The sequence below is a fragment of the Alternaria postmessia genome (assembly GCF_024291825.1).
Source record: "Alternaria postmessia strain BMP 2775 chromosome Unknown scaffold_5, whole genome shotgun sequence".
Classification (NCBI taxonomy): Eukaryota; Fungi; Ascomycota; class Dothideomycetes; order Pleosporales; family Pleosporaceae; genus Alternaria; species Alternaria postmessia.
Genome location: NW_026260078.1, coordinates 615793 through 637338, shown reverse-complemented (window position 1 = coordinate 637338; position 21546 = coordinate 615793). Strand labels below are relative to the sequence as shown.

General features: G+C 50.4%; 9 protein-coding genes across 9 annotated transcripts; 3 read left to right on the top strand and 6 right to left on the bottom strand.

The window, feature by feature from the left end:
* Window positions 1-42: 42 nt before the first annotated feature.
* On the bottom strand, window positions 43-657 carry J4E82_001486 (uncharacterized protein; the record flags this gene model as incomplete). Its single annotated transcript, XM_051727797.1, has 1 exon — window positions 43-657. One exon carries the CDS (start codon window positions 655-657, stop codon window positions 43-45), a length of 615 nt encoding a protein of 204 aa, XP_051592642.1.
* Window positions 658-1510: 853 nt separating this feature from the next.
* J4E82_001485 (uncharacterized protein) lies at window positions 1511-1935 on the top strand (the record flags this gene model as incomplete). The annotated part of the gene is made up of 3 exons (XM_051727796.1): window positions 1511-1573; window positions 1739-1808; window positions 1898-1935. The coding sequence occupies 3 exons, from the start codon at window positions 1511-1513 to the stop codon at window positions 1933-1935; spliced, it is 171 nt and encodes a 56-aa protein (XP_051592641.1).
* Window positions 1936-2526: 591 nt separating this feature from the next.
* Window positions 2527-3372, bottom strand: J4E82_001484 (uncharacterized protein; the record flags this gene model as incomplete). The annotated part of the gene is made up of 3 exons (XM_051727795.1): window positions 2527-2909; window positions 2962-3217; window positions 3268-3372. 3 exons carry the CDS (start codon window positions 3370-3372, stop codon window positions 2527-2529), a joined length of 744 nt encoding a protein of 247 aa, XP_051592640.1.
* A 1859-nt stretch (window positions 3373-5231) lies between these two features.
* J4E82_001483 (uncharacterized protein) lies at window positions 5232-7008 on the top strand (the record flags this gene model as incomplete). The annotated part of the gene is made up of 3 exons (XM_051727794.1): window positions 5232-5268; window positions 5322-6027; window positions 6078-7008. 3 exons carry the CDS (start codon window positions 5232-5234, stop codon window positions 7006-7008), a joined length of 1674 nt encoding a protein of 557 aa, XP_051592639.1.
* Window positions 7009-8589: 1581 nt separating this feature from the next.
* SEC23 (GTPase-activating protein S23) lies at window positions 8590-11161 on the bottom strand (the record flags this gene model as incomplete). Its single annotated transcript, XM_051727793.1, has 5 exons — window positions 8590-9187; window positions 9279-10486; window positions 10534-10828; window positions 10880-11010; window positions 11066-11161. 5 exons carry the CDS (start codon window positions 11159-11161, stop codon window positions 8590-8592), a joined length of 2328 nt encoding a protein of 775 aa, XP_051592638.1.
* Window positions 11162-12480: 1319 nt separating this feature from the next.
* On the top strand, window positions 12481-13260 carry J4E82_001481 (uncharacterized protein; the record flags this gene model as incomplete). The annotated part of the gene is made up of 2 exons (XM_051727792.1): window positions 12481-12549; window positions 12601-13260. 2 exons carry the CDS (start codon window positions 12481-12483, stop codon window positions 13258-13260), a joined length of 729 nt encoding a protein of 242 aa, XP_051592637.1.
* Window positions 13261-13890: 630 nt separating this feature from the next.
* On the bottom strand, window positions 13891-15211 carry J4E82_001480 (uncharacterized protein; the record flags this gene model as incomplete). Its single annotated transcript, XM_051727791.1, has 3 exons — window positions 13891-14037; window positions 14085-14308; window positions 14863-15211. The coding sequence occupies 3 exons, from the start codon at window positions 15209-15211 to the stop codon at window positions 13891-13893; spliced, it is 720 nt and encodes a 239-aa protein (XP_051592636.1).
* Window positions 15212-15938: 727 nt separating this feature from the next.
* J4E82_001479 (uncharacterized protein) lies at window positions 15939-17086 on the bottom strand (the record flags this gene model as incomplete). The annotated part of the gene is made up of 4 exons (XM_051727790.1): window positions 15939-16094; window positions 16143-16260; window positions 16486-16671; window positions 16731-17086. The coding sequence occupies 4 exons, from the start codon at window positions 17084-17086 to the stop codon at window positions 15939-15941; spliced, it is 816 nt and encodes a 271-aa protein (XP_051592635.1).
* Window positions 17087-19685: 2599 nt separating this feature from the next.
* On the bottom strand, window positions 19686-20728 carry J4E82_001478 (uncharacterized protein; the record flags this gene model as incomplete). The annotated part of the gene is made up of 3 exons (XM_051727789.1): window positions 19686-20559; window positions 20613-20674; window positions 20723-20728. The coding sequence occupies 3 exons, from the start codon at window positions 20726-20728 to the stop codon at window positions 19686-19688; spliced, it is 942 nt and encodes a 313-aa protein (XP_051592634.1).
* Between the last annotated feature and the right edge of the window lie 818 nt (window positions 20729-21546).

The following is a 21546-nucleotide window of genomic DNA, read 5'->3' as shown; positions in this document are numbered from 1 at the left end:
AATGACAGCGTTCGATTTGGCTAGACTTATTTCCTGCCAAATCTAGAGGCGATGGAACCACGGTCGGCGCAGAAGTTCTAGGATCGCCTGCCATGTTGCGAAGTCGTACGGAAGCGGTTGTCTCATGTCGACCCAATGAGCATCATCCGGTTCATCAGTCAGGCTTCTCAGTTTCTTTTCTCCGTTGAATTCAACCTCAACCTTGGTACCAAGGATCATGCACGTTTCCATGGCCACCTTACTGCTGGCGTCGTCTTTGCCCAGCCAAACAATCACTCCCGCTGCTAAACTGTAGATATCAGCCATCCGCTGGACCTGTTGGCTCCTCTCCGCTAGATCTTTTTGGTCGATAGCAATGCTATCGATCCATAGTGTTCTGGGTGAAACACGATCGCGAAGATACGGTAAAGCTTCTGCAAGGTTTCTGGTAATATCGATACTGTGATCATTTTCTGACGAGACTCGAAGCCTCGTAGGCGATTCTGCGGAACCCCAGGTGTACGATAGTGCTATGTAGTGTGGGGCGTCCTCTTTTGTAAGCCGAACAATTTTGAGGTCGCAGATCACTTCGCTGTCTCGATCCGATGAAGGTAGCAACGTTATCAGCCTGATCTCGCTGTTGCTTTCATTCAAAGGCTGATAGACGTACTGAGCCATCTCCACTGGGGTCGCAACTCGAGAGTTGCGTTGATCTACTACGACAAGCGGCAGACAAATACCATAGGACGATTGTGAATGAGATAGTTCAGTAGAGATTCAGAGAGGAGTGTGACAGAGGGCTGATGCCTAGAGACATAGAAGGAGAGGCTATGTAAGGAAGCCCGTGCAGCCTTCTTATACAGCTGGCGGCTCAACCTATCTCAGAACTATTGGCGCAAATAGCGGGCTGTAGAGTACCGCTGGCGAAGTCAACCTTCAGCCTTATGCGGGGCGCTGAACGTGCTAACAGTAGCCACTGCCGCCTGATGTGCATTGCGAGTCGCACGATGCAAGCTAGTTTGTGAGATGTAGCCTAGTTTTTTCGTATATTTGAGCTTGCGAGATGTGATCACAGTGAAGAGTAAACATTGGTGGTGCTGGGTTGTGATCCAGAGTGGCTCATTTTCAGAACCAGAAGTTGCTCGTACCAGGCCAACGGCAGCAGGGAGCATGTGCGGAACAACGGACGTCAAGTCCACAACGGTGCAACAACGGGTACTATAAGCAAAAGTAAACAGCGATCTCGATGAAAAAGGAAGATCGTGAAGGTCCATGCACGTGGCGAAGAAACCCCGAATCGCGGCTTCCCCTTCCACGTTCTAGCCCGTGATTTCCCCTGCCATCGATTGGCCAGCGGAAACAAACAACGCGCTATTTTTATCAGAACTTCCGCCGCTGACTACCCAAACCTCTAATTTCCTCAGCGCCCTTAAGGAGTATTCCAAGTCAAGACCTCGCACGCTGCAACAACCAGCCCGAAGAGACAAACTCGGGAAACTTTACGTGCATCACCTTCGAAAAAGACGATAAAATGGCTCGTGGCAACCAGCGCGACAAGGCTCGGGAGAAGAACCTCAAGGAGCAGGCCGGAAAGGTATGTTCTGTCGCTGTTTTTACCATGCACAACTACACGTGCCGTGGTTTTCTTCAAAGAATCATCCGCTGACTTGACAAATAGAAAGGCAAGAACACTGTATGTGCATATGAGAGAAGCTGTCTATAGGGGGTTTGAAGGATGTTGGCTGATCACAGGCTGCAGCAATCCGGTACCGAGTTCGCACGCACCAAGGAGAACGTAGCGGAGATCATGCGTGCTAAGCAAGCTGCTGGTAAGTTACCATCGTCGCATTCTGAGCCTGCACAGACTTGAAAAGGCTATGCGCTGTGTGTAACAATCCGATGCTGACTCCTTGTGTAGCTGAGGCAAAGAAGGCTGCTGAGGGCGCTAAGAAATGAGCGGTCAGACAAGATGTGCAACGCGATAACGACAACAGTTTGACACGCCACAGTCGCAGGTCAACCTGTTTAGAAGCCTGTCATCATGGGAGCGGAGTTTCTTGGATTTGGATTAGAAGGCGAAAGAGTGTGCTTGGATTGATTTTCGATATACCGAATACACCGATTTCTGATTTTGAACGCCGTGAGAAACCCATCGCGCCTAGTTTCCCATGCGACACAGAATATTTTGTCACAGCTGAATAACACCAGTAAAGTACCAACAACATTTTTGAGGGAAAACATAGAGTTTGAAAGTGCGATCTCTTGGATCTAGCTCTAATACTAAAGGTTTACATCTTTGCAATCAAGTCCTAAATAGCACCACCGCGCGGCAATCATCGCAGCATGTGGATTACGGTATAATGCGAAACGCCCCAGCAAATGATAAAAATGGTATAAGAATCCGGACAAATGCTAAACCAGAAGCGTTTTTGCCGAATCCGTCATAAGAATGTTGTTCTCGACCACCACCCAAGACCAACCAGACGCATACACCCAGTCGATCCATCCTCCTCATTACCGTCTCTCCAAGTTTCGTCGTGAGGGCGTTTAGGCAATCATGCCGGGGAATCCACCGAAGTTGTTGATGGCTGCGGTCTCGGGGAAAGAAGCCATACCGCAGAGGCACTGGCATGAGCAAGTCTGACCAGCACCATCTGTTCCCTGTCCAGCAACAACGGTGGCGGAAGCGAGAGCACTGCTGCCGGTTCCAGTCGCGGCGGCACCTCCAGCCTCAATGGTGACGGTAGTAGGGGCGGCAGCGGCGTTGGGGTCAACAGACTGGAGGTCGCCTGCAACGAGGCTTGTACCGTTGGTCTTGATGGCGAGACCCTTGAAGTCGGCCATGGTCTTGTCGCCAGTCTCGGCAGCGTTGATACTGAATACCATGCCCTTTCCACAATGGATACCGTTTTGTTGCTTGCAGTAGAACCCTTAATGATGTTAGTCTTTGTTACACCTTCTCGATAAACGTGGAAAGCCTACAAAGCGGGTCTGTTGTCTCAACAGTCATGTTCCATGTGACGCCAGCTTTGCCCTCGGGGTTGGGCATGAAGCCAGAGTCCATTCCTCCCTCCATCTTCTTACAGGGCTCAGCAAAGGTTGATTGGGTGGCAGTGTGGTTCTTCTGCATAAACTCGAATATGACCATGTCGCCGACAGCGGCCTTGATGGCTTCGGGGCTGTATCCTAGAACGGGCGCCATGCCGGTTGCAACAGGCTTCATTCCACCAACGACGACCTACAATTTGTTAAATGAAGCTCAATAATAGGGCTCGAGGATGCGCTTACAGTGTGTGTCATCGCGCCAGTCGCGGCGGCAGGAGCAAGGCTCATGACCTGCATCTCGGCGGATGCAAGCGCGGCTGCCAAGGGTAGTGCTGTGAAGTACTTCATTATGACTAGATTGCGTATCGTGTAAAGTGTCGTAAAAGTGAACGTAAGCCTGCGCTGCAAGCACTAGAATGTACGATAGAAGGTTGAAGGATTGAAAGGGCACTACGAGGGCCGGCTCGGACAATAAGAAGCAGATGAAGTAAGAGAAAGAGAGTGGAGCACTGGTATTATGAGGCAAGAGCGATGAGATGAGGAGAAAGTTTATGCCTGGGGATATTCTATTCCTTAAATCCACGCATGAAATTGTTGACACTGAAGAGCTTGCAGGCCGGTCGCGCACATGGCGAAACACCAGCCCCCTGCTCTCGGCATGGCACTGGGAGAAACGTTGATCGCCTGCAAGAATGGCGAGATTTTGGTGATGCGCACTTGGCTGGGCGCAACGGCGGGGGTGTTTGATGCTCGAACCGTTGGAGGTGGGTTCGAGACTGTCGCGGTGGTGTCGCAGATCTGTCTCGCTTCCGCCCGATTCGGTAATCTATGAACCACCAAGGCTATAAGCGCAGGGACACAACTATTCAAGATGCCTGAGCTATGGGGCTGGGAACTCGCCAGCCGCATGAAGGAACTGCAGAGCTTTCATCTCGCAGCCTGTGTTCCCGAAGTTTTGAGGCACAACCTGTATAGGTGGTCAGTCGCGTACAAGGGCTGGACCATGAGGTTTCTCACCCTATTGGTTCAAAATAATGACATTCAAGCCTCCAAGTGTCTACTGTGCCTTCCAAACGCGCTGGGCAGCCACAGTTTGACGTAAAATGCTTTCAAGAGTCGTCATTCTGTGGATCTGCTACTGTGTTGATGGGGGCTCCTTGAGAGCCTGCTGTTGTCCAGCATGCAGACCAGTATAGTAACCGGCATAATACCACGACATCATAATGTTCTTCATATTCTCATCCTGTACTGTACACAGTCAGCATGTCATCAACTGTCAAGCTCCCCACATCGTCCGGAAGCAACGGCTGTCAAAATCAAGACTTACCTGTTCCAAGAATGGCCTGCGGCATGGCACCTGCAAGACTTCCGGCAGCATGTGGCACCGGAGGAGCCTCAGCCCTTGGCGATTGGATCTGCGGTTCTTGCTCTCCGGAGAGATCTGGTTCCTGGTTCTTGTAAGACAGGGTTCGGTACTCGACTGTTTCGCATGTCCACGTACCTGCTGCGGCGACGGACCGCTTTGGTCTGCCTGAGCAACGCTATTGGTTTCTGACATTGGCGTATCGATATCTTCATGATCCGCGACGCCGTTAGTCTCTGCTGCTGCCGATGCCGTCTCCGCTCCATCCATCAAGTCTCCATAGTCCCTACAAACGTCAGCATCATCACGTACAGCGTTAGAAGCTACTTACGCCCGTAGTTCCTTTAGCTCCTCCTCAGTTAGGACGTCTTCGAGCTTCTTACCCGATTGGTGGATGCTGTGATATTTCTATTCTGTTTAGTCGATATCCTCCAAAGATCACGAAATGGTGGTTCATGAAGACGTACTTTATACTCATTAACCGCGCTATCCCAGGAATCGATCAGTAGAGAATCATCCCACGCGTTCTTGTCGCTCATATCTACGACGGGCGCCATGTTGGTCGGACCTAGAGTAATTTGGTGGCGAGTAGAGCAAGCCAAACAGTCAGCCCGAGAAACTGACAACACAGTGTTTAGTGAGTATTGGTATAGTTGATATCTTTTGACGTAGCGCGAGTGTATGAAATGGCAGGTGGATGGTGAAGGCTGGGGGACTATCTTGGCAAGTGTCCGCTAGCGCGACTGCCCTCGAAAAAAGTTCCCGCGCCTGAGCTCTCCTCCGAACTTTTGCGCGTAACAACATTCGCGACCACACAAACCTCACGCAATCACAGGAATTTAACATGGCTGCCGACGACACTAAGGGCAAGAAGCGCAAGGGTGAGTAATTGCGACGAGAATAAATCCTGGATATGCTCGCTAACCCATCTCAGTCGCATCAGAGGCGGCGCCAAAGGCGAAGAAGCCCAGAAAGTCGGACGATGTCGCGCCCGTTGAAGCCAAGCCAACCAGGAAATCTGCGCGTAAACAAGCTGCCGACTTTATGGACATTGAAGAAGAGGCTGCGCCCGTCGCCGTTGCTGAGCCTGTCCAGCCAAAGAAGGGCAAGAAGAGCAAGGCCGCTGCTGATGTCGATGTTAAAATGGCCGAGCCTGTCGCCGAGGTAGTCGAGGTCGCCGAAGTACAAGAGAAGCCCAAGAAGCAAGCAAAGAAGGGCAAGACTGTAGTTGCAGAGGAGACTGTCGTAGCAGAGGCTCCCAAGCCCAAGGCTAAGGCCTCTAAGAAGGGAAAGGCAGCGGATGCCGCACCTGTCGAGGATGCCGCTGTTGTAGTCGAGGAGACCACCACTGTCGCAAAGCCAAAGAAGACCAAGGGTGGAAAGAAGCAAGAAGCGACTGAACCCGAGGTAGAGGTTACCGAGGTCACAGCAGTAGAAGACGACGCAGACGACGCAGCCGAAGACGACCAGACCGCAGCTCTACTCGCTGGCTTCAGCGATTCCGATTCGGATGATGCTGACGAAGACGAAAACTTTGACGAGGCCGCAAAGGTTCCCAAACTTAGCGCAAAACAGCGGAAAGCGATCAAGCAGGCAGAGGCTGCTCCCAAGTCCAACGAGCCTGGTATTCTCTACGTTGGGTATGTGTACCACTTCATTGTACACTATGGTTTGCTAATACTTCGTCTAGTCGCGTGCCTCGCGGTTTCTTCGAACCTCAGATGAAGCAGTACTTCTCACAGTTTGGCAAAGTCAACCGGTTACGTCTGTCACGCAACAAGAAGACTGGCGCCTCCAAGCACTTTGCCTTCGTCGAGTTCCAATCACAAGAAGTCGCTGACATCGTCGCGCGAACCATGAACAACTACTTGCTGTTCGGCCACATTCTCAAAGTTCATCTCATCCCTAATGAGCAGGTCCACCCAGATCTCTTCAAGGGTGCCAACGAGCGATTCAAGGTCGACCCCCGCAACAAAAAGGCCGGTCTCGAGATGGAGCGTGGTGTCGGACGAGAGCAATGGGGAAAGCGCATCGAAAACGAGAACAAGAGGAGGACGAGCAAGGCTAAACAGCTCAAAGAGACCTTCGACTACGAGTTTGAAGCACCGGCGCTTAAGACTGTCGACAGTATTCCTAAGCACACTAGCATAACTACTCTCGAGCCCGCGAAGCCCAAGCAGCTTCTTACCGAGGCAACTACTGAGGAGACTACCACACCAAAGGGCAAAAAAGGCAAGAAGGGTGCGAAGGCCCAAGCAGAGCCTCAGCCCACAGAGGTTGTCGAGGTCACAGAGGTTGTCGAGGCTGTCTCCCCTGCACCCGCAAAGAAGGGCAAGAAGGGTGCAAAAGCGAAGGCTGTTGAACCCGCTCAGGTCGCAACTGAGGAGGTTGCTGAACCCACTGTACCTGTTGCAGACAAGAAGCCTAAGAGGACCAGCAAGCGCAAGTCAGATGTCGCACTCGAGGCTGCCGCCGTTACCGAGGAGACTGTTCCGGAAGCAACACCTAAGAGCAAGCGGGCCAAGAAGGAGAAGGTCGTTGTTGAGCCTATTGTCGAGGAGGTTGAGGAGAAGAAGGCCGCTGCCAAGCCAAAGAAGGCGGCCAAAAAGGCCAAAGCCTAATAGCGCTGACGTCAGATGAGCAATGAATAGTCCAGTTTCATTGTATATGTTTAATGGTTGTGGCTGCTTACGATTACTATTCTTCAGCTTTTCGATGAGCCGGGCGTTCAAGTAGACAAAACATGGTTTTAGTGTGTCCATACCAATGCAGCAATCTACCAACCATGTCTGGTCTACAAAAGGCACATTTCTTGCAATTTTCAATAGCTATCCACATGATTGACGTGTATTCCACAGGTGGATACTTCAGCCTTATCTTTGGTCCACATCTAAACCTCATGCAGAAGGAGCGCAACAACATCCCGCGCTTACATCAGATCTCGCCCTGCAGACAGAAAGTCTACGACCAGCTGTAGTCGCTTCTGAGTAGGTACTGGAAGCGTTGCTCTATAAGAGAAAAGTACATATGACACGAACATCACCATCGCTTCTGCATTGCTAACATCAGATACCTCGTCAAGGAATTCTCGCTACTTACCCCTCATCGCATCCAGCTTCTTCCATCTGTTTTCGAAACCACTTCATAATGGCGGAGAACGACGCACGCCTTGCTTCATCGGAGATGTACGAGTCCATCACATCACTACCTCCAGCCAAACGCTACATCGTCACGCACAACGAGCAGGGCAAAAGCACTATTCACTCAAGCCCGGCGCTACAATTCTACGGCTACCCAGGTGTCGGTGGAACAGCTCGATCATGTGAGTCTCAACGCTTCGTCTTGTTTCCCACCATAGCAAATACAAGATCAGCTGTTAATGCAAGGCTTTATGACTAGATGCCACGTCTTCCACCCCAGCCACTCTTGAGGGCGACAAGGATATCGAGGCATACACATCCAAAGAAGGAGACGTCAGTTACACCGGCCGCTCTATCGTATCTAATGGATCGGGTTCCCACCTCATTGTCTGCGAACTTGGCCCCGGACAAGCCAGTCAGATGCACCAAACTGTATCCATCGACTACGTAGTCTGCACGCATGGAAAGGTAAAATTGGAGACTGCCACAGGAGAGATGGTGAATTTGAACCCCGGGGTACGTATTGTTTGCTTCTCTGTGTCTTCATGCTCGCGTTTTCTTTGCAGATAGTTGAAGAACGTGGAATTTTGCTGTTACGAACGCAGTGCTGATAGATTGAGTTAGGATCATATTATCCAGCGCGGTACTATGCATAAATGGCATAACCCATCTGAGACTGAGCCTTGTAGGTTCATTGCTTTTGTGCAGCCTGCAGAGCCGTTTCAGATTCCGAGTACAGGAAAGATGCTCGCAGAAGAGCATGTCAGTGGTAGTGAAGCTAAGGACTTTGATCTTAGTAAGCTGTAGACGGGAACAGAGATATTTCGTGAAAGACGAGCAAGGGCTATGATAATACATTATACTCGAAATTAAGCTTGATGTTCAGGAACTACTGTTTTGAGCAAATTTGCATATCATAGTTACAAGTCGGGGTGGAAGGTATTTGGACATTCAAGGATTTCATTTCTCGCTAATGATGTAACACAAAGACCACACATACAATTCCTCTTTTGCCCCGCCGCTACGCGATTGATGACAATTACTTTCACAAGGCGGTACGTACTAGCCTGTGCCTGAAACGGCGAGCTTCATCAGATGGTCCATGAAGGTCTGCAGACTGACATCGTCGGTGAAAATGGTCTGAGCTGTTTGCGCAACGCCTCCGTAGCTGCCGGTTGTGTGCGTTGTCGAGGGATTGAGCTTGCTGAGCAAGAAACGCGCCTGCGAACCGCCGGCGTCACAGACGATGAATCGAGGCAATGGGAATCGGTCCTGGATGAGCTCCTTGGCATCCTCCTTCGGTGCCTCCAGAAGCTCTCGGAAGTTCTCGTAACCCTCTTGCTCTTGGTAGCCAGCTTTCCGCCACTCGGCCATTGTTTCGCCGTGGAAGATGAGAATGTGGAAGAAGGTGTCAAGCAGCAAGACAGTCTCAGACTGGATCGAACTGGAGTCGAGCAGCACGGGCTGGCCGCCTTCGTGATCGAAGCCGTAGCTGTCTAGTGTTGGCTGAATCATGATCAGGGAGTTGCTAACGTCCTCGTGGTTCAAGACATGACGGTAGAAAGCGGTCTCGTCAGGCGAGTTGTTGAAGACTTGCAAGAACTGTGACCGACGAAGATGGAACATGAATTGCGGGTATAGTGTGAAGTTCTTCTCGAGCCTAGTTCAATAGTTAGTATTCGATATTGAAGCAAATGAACACAGAAGAGCAGAAGTAAGGACTCCACTTCTCGGAATACAGGTATGCTTACCTGAATGACGACGGGTCGTCTTTCCTGTACTCAGCGAAGCGAGCGCATAATCGGATAAGCATGCGGTCAACCCATCGAAGGACATCTGGACCATCGTCAACCTCAGCCTTGAAGACTGCTATCCTCGACATGAGGACGGCAGCAGCTTCTTGGTCGAAGGACTGAGCGATGGCAGGGTCACCGGAAGGACCACTCAGAGGCCGGGCGACAGTGGTCACTCTCAGATGGTACTGGCCAGCGGAGTGCTGGTAGTATGTGAGGAACTGAATCAGAGCCTGCTGCTGTCCAGCCTGCATCTGGTTTGGTCCACCTTGACTAGCAATCTCGAAGTAGATACCGTAAGAGGACTCAGGATCGATACCGCACATCTTCCATGCGCATGTATTTCCGATACCACACTCAGTCTCACCAACGGAGACAGACTTCTTGTTCAGCGACACAGCGTGTCCAATAAGACCAGTGATCTTCAACTCCTTTGTTGTCAACACCTCAAAATTGGCGCCAAAGCCCATCAGGAGATTGTCATCGGCATCCTTGTTGAACACTCGCGCAAAGGATTGCTTGTACATGGACGACGTGAAGCTGTCGGTCAGAATCATATGTCCACCGGTGGTGTTCGCAAGGCCCCTCATTTCAAGCAGACCAACCTGGTCCAGACATCCAGCGAAAATGTCTACAATGTGGCCGTTGTGGGAAACGCGCTTCGCAAGTCCCTCGTAAAACTTCAGCGCCTTCTTGTAGTATTTGATGTTGTCGCGATCGATGTCGTGGTGCGATCGGATGGGCTCGCGCAGCTCGGGTCCAACGACCATACCAGGGCCCTCGGTGGCTGGGCCACCACTGAACAGCATGATACGGGCGCCAGTGTTCAAGAAGTTTGTCTCCAAGAGTCCAGCAGCAACGCTAAGTGCCACACCGGTGCACCTCAGAGGACGCTTGTCGTTCGCGACAGGCCAAGGATCCCGTTGAATCGATTCGAGAGCGTTGGTCAATTGTAATTCGCATTGCGACACGGGTAGGATGAAGCGCGTACCAGCACCACCCTGGGGTGGCACAGGTGGTCGGCCAGGCTGCTGGGGGACACCAGGTCGGGGAGCCATCTGAGTAAGTCCGAGCATCTCGTGGACTTGCTTGGAGGAATAGTCCTTGCTTCCGCGGAAAACATACGACTTGGCGCATTCGGTGTAGCCCAGCTCGTGTACTTGGGTCTACAACTGTCAGTACAGAACATCCAATGTCATCTTCCTATACCTACCATTGTTCCATATGTGATGAGACCGACGAGGGCGTATGCGGGGAGCAGGCTCAAGCTCATGATGATTGAGTCCTTGAGCGCCTTCAGGCTGTCCTCCTCCTGGCATGTGTCTACAACGAAAATGAAGATGGGCGGGGTCAATACGGGCTGGGGGAGTCGGTATTCGATCGTGGTGCTGCCAGCATGCAGCTCGGGCGGTATCTGTTGCTCTGAGATGTCCTTGTAGTGCGGGGGAAGATTGTTGCGGTTCAAGCAGAAGGGGCATATCCAGATGCGTGCGCGCATGTCAATTTGGCTACGTTACTGTCAGCTTGAGCACAGCTACCAGAGACTGTTCAAGACATACCAGTAGGGGTTGAGGACGGCCTTGCATGGCGCTCTGCACGCGACAGGCGCATACTGGAGTAGCGGAGTATCCGTCTTCTCTTTCAGAGGTGTGTAAAGGGCACCGATGGGGACGACGAGACGAGAAGCTTCCTGTGTGGCGAATCAGTATCTCGAGTCCATGGTGACAACCGGCTCTCTATCGTACCATGCGCGAGCTGGGGAACGTGTTCCAACTGAGACGGACGCCATCCCTGTCCTCGATATCGCTCCACTGATCCTTGAGCGTCTCAAAGTCGGCCATGATGGGCGGCTGCGGCTATTCGCGCTACTCGAGAAGGTATTGGGGTGGTGGTGGAGGGCTGTAGAGAGTTGGTGGTGGAGGGACCGAGGGCGCCCACGATGGGAGATTGATTTGGCGGGGCGGTGTGAAATGTGGCAGTCGCGGGTGTGGAGCTGTAATTGTATACAGCAATGAATCGAAACGTGTCAGCTGTCCCTCCCTCAAGGCAACAAGTGCACGATATTGCAACGTCTTAAGAGCTCACACTCTTGAACATGCGTGGATACCACAGTTGGCGATGCGGCCAGATGTTCTTGCCCTAGCGCTCTCGATCGGGCTTAGCGCCACCGAAGCTCCGCTCTGCGCCAGCCTCAAAACCGCGATTTTCCTCGCTCTCCCTCTTCTTCTCTTCATCACCGCCAGCAACCAAACACTACTTAACGGCAGGTTCCCATTTCTTCAATGAATGAACCTGTTTTCGCGCTGCGCGTAGAAGAGATTTAGACCCATGGCTGGGCGCCCGATCTGGAAAACTCATTCTGAGTATACTGATAGGTTGGGAATCAGCAGAGGTCACATCCATCAATGTGCAACGTTGCGTTGAAAGAGTACTATGAGTCTTTCGTTAGGGGAGAGGCTCCAGGCGATTGTTCTGTAGTGCGTATCATCTACGCAATGTGTTTATCAACATCTACATAACCCATGGATAACCATAGTCGCTGAAAGTAACATACATTTCTGTCGACTGTAGCCTTGAGGTGATCAATCACATCGCAATTGAGATGAGAACTCGTCTCTTCTCTGCATAGCATGCTTACTATCACCCAGTCCGCACCGAGACATGTCCAAGTACTGTTACCTGGTGACAACGGTCCTTTGCGATCAGGCTATACCGTTTGGCAGTAGCAAGCATTCATGCCATCGCGTTCGCGTTCAAGCAATTTGTTACATAGGCGAACGTCCCCATATTGAGTCTGCTAGAAGCGGCCGATGGTAGTGAAGTAATTGGGCTTCGTGTAGTCCATATAACAACACATCTGTCAACCCCGACCGTCGAATGCGGTCCACAGTTTCACTAACACACTGTCGGAGACACGTCCGATGTTCCCGCTGGAATCTCCAGATCTGCAGCTGTGTTTGGACGTTCCCGAAGTCATGATAGATTAACAATCTGGGGCCGATCGGGTATATTGCATTGCAATACACTAGCCTCATCACCTGCCGACGTGCTGTATGAAGCGTCGGACACTTCGATATATATGTGTTCGCCATGTCCGTAGTGTTCTTCACACATCGTGTTCTGTGCTTTTTAGGTCTAGTCATTGCTAGAATCAGGTATCATGGCTCGCATTTCTGCTCTTCTCCTCTCGCTCCTTACAGGCCAGGCGTGTGCTCATACCTTCATTTGGGTATGTTCATTCCGAACTAAGCTTATCAGGCCGCATTACTAATTCCTTCAGGGTGTTTTCGTCAACGGCGTAGATCAGGGTACATTCAAGGGCGTCCGAATTCCTGCGTACAATGGCCAGAATGGCAAGGGCGGCTACAACAATTCGCCTGTCAAGGATCTCGACTCCATTGACATGCGATGCAACGTCATGGGTGATATTCAAGCCCACGACACTATCAAAGTTCAGCCTGGAGATAACCTTACGTTCGACTGGCACCACGAGATACGCAACGACACCGACGATGTGATCGCCAACTCACATCACGGCCCTTCACTAATTTATATCTCGCCTGATCCACCTACAGAGAACTCATTCGTCAAGCTTTGGCACTCCGGAAAATACGAAAGCAATCCCTTTCCACAAGCTGGCAAGTGGAGTACTACAAGCGACATTGCGAAGCACTTTGGTCATATGAATGTCCGGGTGCCTGAAGGTCTGAAGGCCGGCCATTATATCATCCGCGCTGAGATGGTCGGATTACATGAGGGTGACGTGAGCTACGTGCAAAACCCAAAGAGAGGCGCACAGTTCTATCCCGACTGCGTTCAGATACTGGTCGAAGGCGATGGCGAGGTTGAGTTACCCGAGGGTGTAAGCTTTCCAGGAGCGTACTCTTACGAGGATCCTGGTGTCGTACACAACGTGAGGCCCCGTCTATCCAAGCTCTGACGTTGAGTTTGTTCGCTAATAGGTACAGGTATACTGCTCTACTGAGACGAAGAAGCCAAAAACCTCCACCACTCCCTGCGTTACCGACTACGTCATCCCTGGACCTACTGTATGGTCTGGTGCTTGGCCTGAGACCACTGCAGTTTCTGTCGGACCCGTGACGGGCGTTACAACGGCGACTGCATGGAGCACATGGATCGGAACTGATAGCGTGGTTACGAGCGCGACGTTTGCCGATGTCAAGAGTCAGACGATCGTGGGGAGCTCAAAGTACACCGCGAGTTGGAGCGAAACATATGCTACTCCTACTGCGACGGCTGCCCGTTGGTAGATTGCAGAGTTGGAAAAGGTAACATGAAGACCAGATCAACTTAGGAATAGATACATGTCGTTTGTGGTGATTTGCATTCTTACAGGACGCTTCATGTTCCGTTTGGAGGAAGCTTACTACAATCTCCCCTTGACTGCTTTTCGACATTTGTCCGTATTTTTTCCCGACTTCAAACCCAAAGGCAACTCTTATTCAGCGACTGGATACCATGAGACATCAAACTCTCGAAATGTTCTATCTTCGCATAAGTGTAAGGATTACATCCTAGCGGAGGCTTCTCCGTTGGACATCCATATGGCTCAGTCATCCAAAACTATGATTTCCACCTTGCGCTTCTTTCCTTGTCCACGGGCAACGCTGTCCCCAACAAGCTCACGCTTGATGCGTGCTCTGCTTTCAGAGAGGACAGGTTCTTGATTTATGGGGGTTTCATTTGGCTTATCACCCTAGGTTGTATTAGTATCAGTGTAAAATTGCCTCTTTTAGCACTTACCCGGTAAGAGCTGAACAAGATGGCGAGATCCTTCTCTGGAAGACCCTCTAGACCAGCACTACTGCCGCGATAATGCTTGATCAAGACCAGTATGTCTTTCTTCGTAAGACCGGACTGCATGCGTTGATTGATGGGAGTGGGGCTTTGTTGGAGTAGACCTGGCGTGATACTGGCAGTCTCTGCCTGGGAAGTGACGATAGATGAAGTATCGCGGTGGCAACAATCTGGAGATAATTTGGTTGTATTTCCCTTCGTGATTGACTCCGGTTGTGTATCTTGAGAGGGGCTTAGTGAGCGAGAAACGATGCCGAGAGATTTGAGTGCGGCTGCTGCGATGTGAGTCTCAAATCTAGCTAGTGAAATGTGATGACTTACCGATCGAACGATATTTGAATCGAAACGTTACCAAAGGCTCTTTAGCTTCTTTAGTACTGTACTTATTGGGCGCTTTTATGGCTAGAGCTGGTGCAAGCCTCACGTCTCTTTAGCATTTCGTTGAATGAAATCTTGGATATGAACGTACCCTATTACATGGGAACGCACATCACCTTTAACAGTTTCTTCGGAGATCATTCCAAACTCTTTCAGTTCTCACTTCCGGCCTTTTGGTCTTCGTTCTTTCAGCATGCTCAGAATTGGGGTAATCACAACAGAGATTGTGCCCACTTGACTCAGTGCATCCATATTTTTTTCCGCTAATGTCTCACTATCTTCTTGTACTGGAGATGTGTCAGCATCGTATTATGGCGTTTAGTAACTTTAACTAAGAGTTACTTACCCACGTTGAGGTCTGAGAAGACAAATTTAGACGCCCGCCATTTCTGGCCTTCTTTCCACTTGGTCGCTGACTTAACGTAGGTTTCATTTAGCATCTGGTGCTTGTGTACTATCAGTCCGTTCACTTTGATCCCATCTAGATGAACGTGTATTGCCAAATCCAGCGGAGCAAAGGGTGGCCTGAAGGTAGTCTTAATTGCGAACTCCGTATTTGATTGGCACTCGACGTATCGTGTCGTAGTCTTAGGCTCATCCCGCTCCTCGTCTTCTTCATTCACGTGTTCCTCAATAGGCTTGCCACCACATATGATCTGTACCGTCAAACCGGGATAGTCGCTATGAATCGCCATAGTGATACTGTGGGCTGCTCACTCTCGGCGTGGTAAAACGCTTCGGCAGTGAGAGGTTGCAAAGGTAGCAGGATATCTGACCGAGCACAGATGTGGCATCAAGTGGGGCAAGCAGAGAGGTGACAGTGAAGGCGAGAGGGAAGGTGAGAGGTCAATGTACACTTACAGCAAGCGCGAAGCAAAGGCTAAAGCGGGGCTACTCGAATTGAGGTGAGTGGGCGAAGGTTCGCCACGTTCTAAAATGACATTCGTCAAACACAAATCTATCCGGATCGTGCGCTCTCCTACCCCCGACTGTGTCGATGGAATCCGTCGATTATTTTCCGAGCTTTAACTCTAAGTACAACAACTGTCGAGGATACAATCGCCCAGCACAAGCTCCCGTATTGTTGATGCATGTCCTCGATCCAGCTGCGTGACATCGTCGTCCACGCTTCGGCGACACTTTCGATCTCTAGGCCTCACAACCATGACCTCTTTGTCGCGAAAGACATGTTTTAGTATGATCGACCACATGTACATACATACGAATATTAGAGTAACTCAATGTGGACTGCCTTGGCAGTATACGGCAGCGTCCATCAATCATGCCAGAGCCCGCGTATTCTCGTGCCAACAATGCAACAACATCCTTCCACCTCGTGGCAAGTTCAGAATAGGGCCGTCTTTTAATATTTCGATGCTTTCCTCGGTCTCACCATTGTGAAGACGGGTACAGGTTTCGCTCTCAGTCTATCATGATGACGGTCTGATCCATACGTGGACGTTTGCTTTGTCGCGTCTCAACATAGATTACATCATCCTTGTCGTCAATGGTCCTTTCGCGCTTGACTCTAGCAGTAGTACTAACTTCCTGCTTGATAGATTCGCTCTCTCCTTCTCGCTATTCGTGTTTTAGTACTGGTGTCAGCAAGTTGCAGCGCATACATACTTGTCGCACGCGACGCAGTAGCTCTCTCAGCTCCGCTGGGGTAAGGTCCTCCTCGGGCCTGTCTTCCAGAGGAACAGAAGTGGGCTCGGTGATTTTGAGAATTCGAAGTGTTTTGAGGCTCGCTCAAAGGTTATTGATGTTAGTAAGTGCCGTGGTGTGAACGTGATTAGGACTCACCAAGTGACCGATATTTGAAGTGGAAAGTCGCGGAAGGCTCCTGGTCTACGAACTTATAGTGTCTTCCGGGAAATGAGAAGGATCCTGCATGGCATGTTCGAGGCGCTGACAAACTTTGGAAATTTAGCCCTTTGCCTATGTAGCGCTTCACCCATCGTTTACTTACACTGCTTGATGTGATAATGCGTCACCCTTGAGTGCTTTCTCCGGGATTTCCTTCAGCGCTTCAAGTTCATGGCGTCTGTTGCTGGGTGGTCGGGGATCTAGTCCCAAATCTTGGTAGCTTTCGATGAATTGAAAGGCTATGGTGATACGTCCTTTAGTACTGAGAGTCTGCTTCAAAACAGCAGCACTAGGGACAGGCCCATGCGCCTCCTCGACTGCGCATCCTGTTAGCGAGCGGAAACATACCATTTCTGGTACTTGCCAATGTTCAGTTTGGCGAAGCAGAAGTCTTGTTTGACCCATTCTCCATTTCGTTGCGACCGATGGCCACTCATCTCGATTTGTTTTTGGAGGAGCTTCTCTCGTTCGCAAAATGTTTTAGCTACGGAGACTCCGTCAATCGAAAGTTGCGCTCTGACATGGTAGCGAGTCGAAAACGGCGGCCGGAAGATAGCAGTGACCACGAACTTGCAGTCTGAGCGTGCTTCTATGTACTTGGTGATTGTCTTTAGTGTAGCATCTTCGTCGTCGTACTCATGCAACTGCTGACCAACAACACAGACTTTGACTTCTAAGCCGGGATATTCAGGGGAGATTACCATCGTACTCGATTTTGGAGCGGATTAGCAGTCGGCGCGCTTGAGGCCCATCCACGGGTGGGCCAGGGCGGAAGGCGAAGGCGTACTATGGGGTAGCCCGGATGGCTAGCGTTATATGAGATGCAAGACAGGCAGCAAGCTCAGTATTTGGACTCGTCTATCCGTGTAGTCTCCGAGCGTCTTGGACGAATGCAATCCGTAAAGTGAAGGGCTCCAGCTATAATGGAAATGGAGAAGGTGTGTTCGAGATCCCATGTTTGCTCTATGCCGAATACGGCAAGGCGCGATGGCTGGCGCACCTCTGTGACCCCTGTGGAACTGGCGATAACGGTATGGGAAGTAACGTCCGCTCCAGCACACTTGACTCTTCAACATTAACACACGTAACATACTCACACCCGATGATGAGTTCGTGAAAAATACTGACTCAACTAGTCGTTAGTGTGCATTCGCGCGTGTTGTCTATACCGATTCGTCCAGCGTCAGGGCGAGAGCATGAACCCACCTCCGCGTCTAGCGTGTCAGCAGTGCAAGTCACGAAAGATCAAATGCGACAAAGGCGCTCCATGTTCAGCTTGCCGGAACTCAGGCCTCAGTTGCCATGCTGTGCAACGGGCGCGTCTACCCCGTGGCAAGACGGCAAAGGGATCGGCTTCGAATAGGGACCTTGCGGCACGCGTCGCACGAATAGAGATCCTCCTGGAGCAGCAGTCCAAGCAAACAGCAATTCAGGGTACCACATCAGATCAAGCTCCAGTTACTGGCAATTTGAGAAACGATGGGCTTGTGGGTGTAACTAGTGAGAAGATCGCTGACTTCGTAGCGCCGGATTTCTGGAGTGCCCTCTCCAGCGAAGTTCACGGGTTGCGAGAGGCATTAGAGGATGACGCTGAAGATGAAGCAAATACACATGACGTTGAGCTCACAGCCAAGGCTGCCGGAGACACATGCTCGACAAACGCGATACTATTTCCTCAATGGTCAAAGAGCTATGCCAATCCCTATGATGATCCCCCGCCGGACGTACGAGAAACACTGCTTCATCTATACCATTATCGAGTAGACAGTGTATATAAGATGACTCACTGGCCAACGGTGTTATCAGTCATCAGAGCAAGTCATACGCAGCCTCAGGATGTCTCGCCTCCTTTCTCCGCGCGTATGTTGGAGTTCGCTATATATTTCATGTCACTATGTACTATCACCGATATTGAAGCAAAAGAGATGGGCTTGGGCGTAAGATCAGATATGCTTCAACACTATCGCTCTGCTGTAGAGGAATTGCTTGTCCGATCGAACCTACTACAAAGCCCAGACGTCTTTACACTACAAACTTTCGTAGTGTATCTTGTGCGTCAATCTCCGCGAAGTTCTGCTTCTGATACATACGTGAACGCTGATGAGAGGGCTTAGGTAGGATTAAGAACATGCTGTAGCGGCGCCTACACATGGACGCTTGTTGCGGTTGCCGTGCGTGCTGCTACACTGTTGAGACTTGGAGAGGAAGACCCAAAAGACTTTTCGCCATTCGATCTCCAATTACGTCAGCGCTTATTCTTTGCGATCGGGATCCTTGATACCCATTCGGCCTTAGATCGCGGTACGATCCCTATCCTGCCTTCTACCTCCTTCCGAGCACCTCCACTAAACATCAACGATGATGATATGCACCCAACAGACAAGGCAATTCAACCCTCCCTGCAGTATCCTACCGACATGTCGCATACTGCCATGATCTATGAAGCAATGATATGTCAACGGAGATTGTACGAGATCTCAGATGGCGTCCAAAATGGATGGGAACAGTGGACTAAGAAGGTCGAGCTGCTAAACGAATTTAAGACGTCTATCCTGAGCGAAAGAACCAATATTCATAGCTATGATAGCCCGCTGGAGATGCTCCGAAGAATGTCAGCTCAAAAGATTATCGTCAGTATGCAACTCCTGGCTCGAAGACCACCCTATAGACAACCACACAATATTGTCCCTCCGTGGGATGACTTCGATATCATGAAATCCGCGACCGAGGTCCTCGAGCAGCACCTCCAGCCTATTCCGGTCGAGCTCCAGCCTTGGGCTTGGAAGAACTGGGTGCAATGGCATGCACTTGCGGTCTTGCTTGCGGAACTGATGGTACGACCTCAAGAACCGTCATCTGACCGATCATACATTATCGCAAAACAAAGTTTCCGGCATTATGCGCGACTAGTAGCGGATTCAGAGTCTGGACTGCTGTGGAAGCCCATCGCGAAGCTAATGCGACGGGTACAGAGATTGAGACAGACTCCAGATACTGCTGGGAACAAGAATCTCGCGATCGGAACAGAGACGGTTTTTACTGTACCGATTGTGACAGAGCAGACCTGCTCTTCTACCTCCAACAATGACTTGTTTGATCTCTCAAACTGGGGTATGAACGAAGATGATTTGAATGTGCCTTTCTTAGGTCTGGAAGATCATGTCAGACCTCAATACAACGATAACGAAGACGGAAACGAGATACCGTGGCTGGCGTGGGATAACTTCGTCCGAGACATCAACTTCTCGCCACCTTAATTACATGTCTCCGCTGCGATACACGCTCATAAAATATAAACCCATACTAGCAAATGAAGCTCATAATCTCGGGAGAAATCTTGCCAAATCTGCTCACCAAGTCTTTCCATACCTTCTCTTGAATGTGTCGACCTCTTTCACTCCGTACAAACTGCGACTCTTGCTTGACTTGACACTCCGATAGGTACTTTCCATGACTTTCCTTGCCCGCCACTATTGCATGGACATAGGCGCGACTCCCTTTCTCAGCAGTCCAGCCCATCAACGCAAAAGCTACTCGCTCTCCAAAGGGATGTGGTTTGGCGCGCGACAGCTCAGTGCCACACCACCCTGGGTTGATGAGGTTCACTACCACCTGGGAATAGTCTGTCGCACTTTCCGAGAGCGTTTTGATGAGTTCATGGAAGCAAAGGTGGTCCATTAGCTTGCTCAAGGCATAGCGCCAGATGATGTCCGTCCTCACAGGGTCGCTGAGCTCTTCGAACATGTCTTTGTCATCCGGTAAGCCAGCGTCAAATTCATCATCCGAGCCAAAGATATGATACATTGAGCCACAGAATGTCAATGAAGTCTGCACATCATGCGTCTTGGCTGTTTCCTGGAGCTTGGGAAGGACGGCAATGGCGCCGAGGAAGGTTGATACAACGTTGACGGTCAAGTGTATCTCGAGATCTTCTGCCTTCCTGAACTCTTGCAATTCCATGCCAGCATTCGCTATGAACGCATCGAGACGGGGGAGTTGAGTGCGAACTCGCTCACCAAAAGCTAGTACAGATTGGTAACTGGCAAGGTCTAGTTCCCAGACTTCGATATTGGTGTGGCCTGTGCAAGAGGTATCTCGATAGATCGTTTCTACGGCAGCTTGGCCTTTCTTCGTGTCGCGGCAAGCGAGAATGATGGTAGCTGCGTTCTTGCGAGCTCTACAGACCTTGAAGTCAGTCACCATGGTTTTTTGATGCGGGAACCCACGTACAAGTGCTTCGCACATTCCAGACCAAGGCCGGTATTCGCACCTGTCACAACGATTGTTTTCCCCTTCAGATTGATTTCCGGAACCCAGGTCCTACCAAATGCTTGGCCTACGAGCATCTTTATCACTTCGCTTAATGGGGCCATGCCGCCAGAAGAAAAGGTCAAGAGTTGGGCTTGCTAGCAGAGGAAGATGAATGTAATTGGGTGTTTTTGAGATACATGGAATCGTAAATGATAGTGGTTCTGCTTGGAGTGCTTCTATTCTCGTGGTTTATATCGTGCCTAGGTCAAAACCCGCAAAATGCGCAGAAGCCGCAAAAGCCGGAACGACCCGTAAATCCCATAGAAGCCAACAAACCACTGTACATACGTCTTCAACTCTTGCGATCTTAATATTGCGCGTTTTTGAGGGCTGAGGTCCTGTTATGTGTAGGTTTTGGATGTTTTGGTGGTTCGCTGCATTTGAATGCGTGAAGCTCCATGTTTCGACGAGTGCTACTACTTGACAACAAGTTTGTGGGCGTCAAAGGGTTGCTCCAAAAGATTGAAGTTAAGCAATATCTATGTGCAGTTTGGGGGAGACAAGAGTTTCATTTGGGTCGTTCCAGATTCAGAGAGGTGGTAATGAGACTACCTAGATAGAGGAGAAGGAACTGATTGAAATTGTATGGACAGTAAGGTAATCCTAATGAACGAAAGCATATTGCAGAGTCACTCGAGGCTGCGAAGTAGTCCACGAAAAGGCGCTCTACATCCAAGACTGTTTGGCAGAGTTGATAAGACTAGAACGAATACCAAGATCCAGATAAGATCAACGCTAAAACTCATGTACACGTGTGTACGTGGATGACCGTTGCACGGTATGTTTTCGCCGAAAGGCAAAAGTTTGCGGCCCAAAAGCTTACATGGAAGCAACGTGGAGGCTTGCGAGGCTG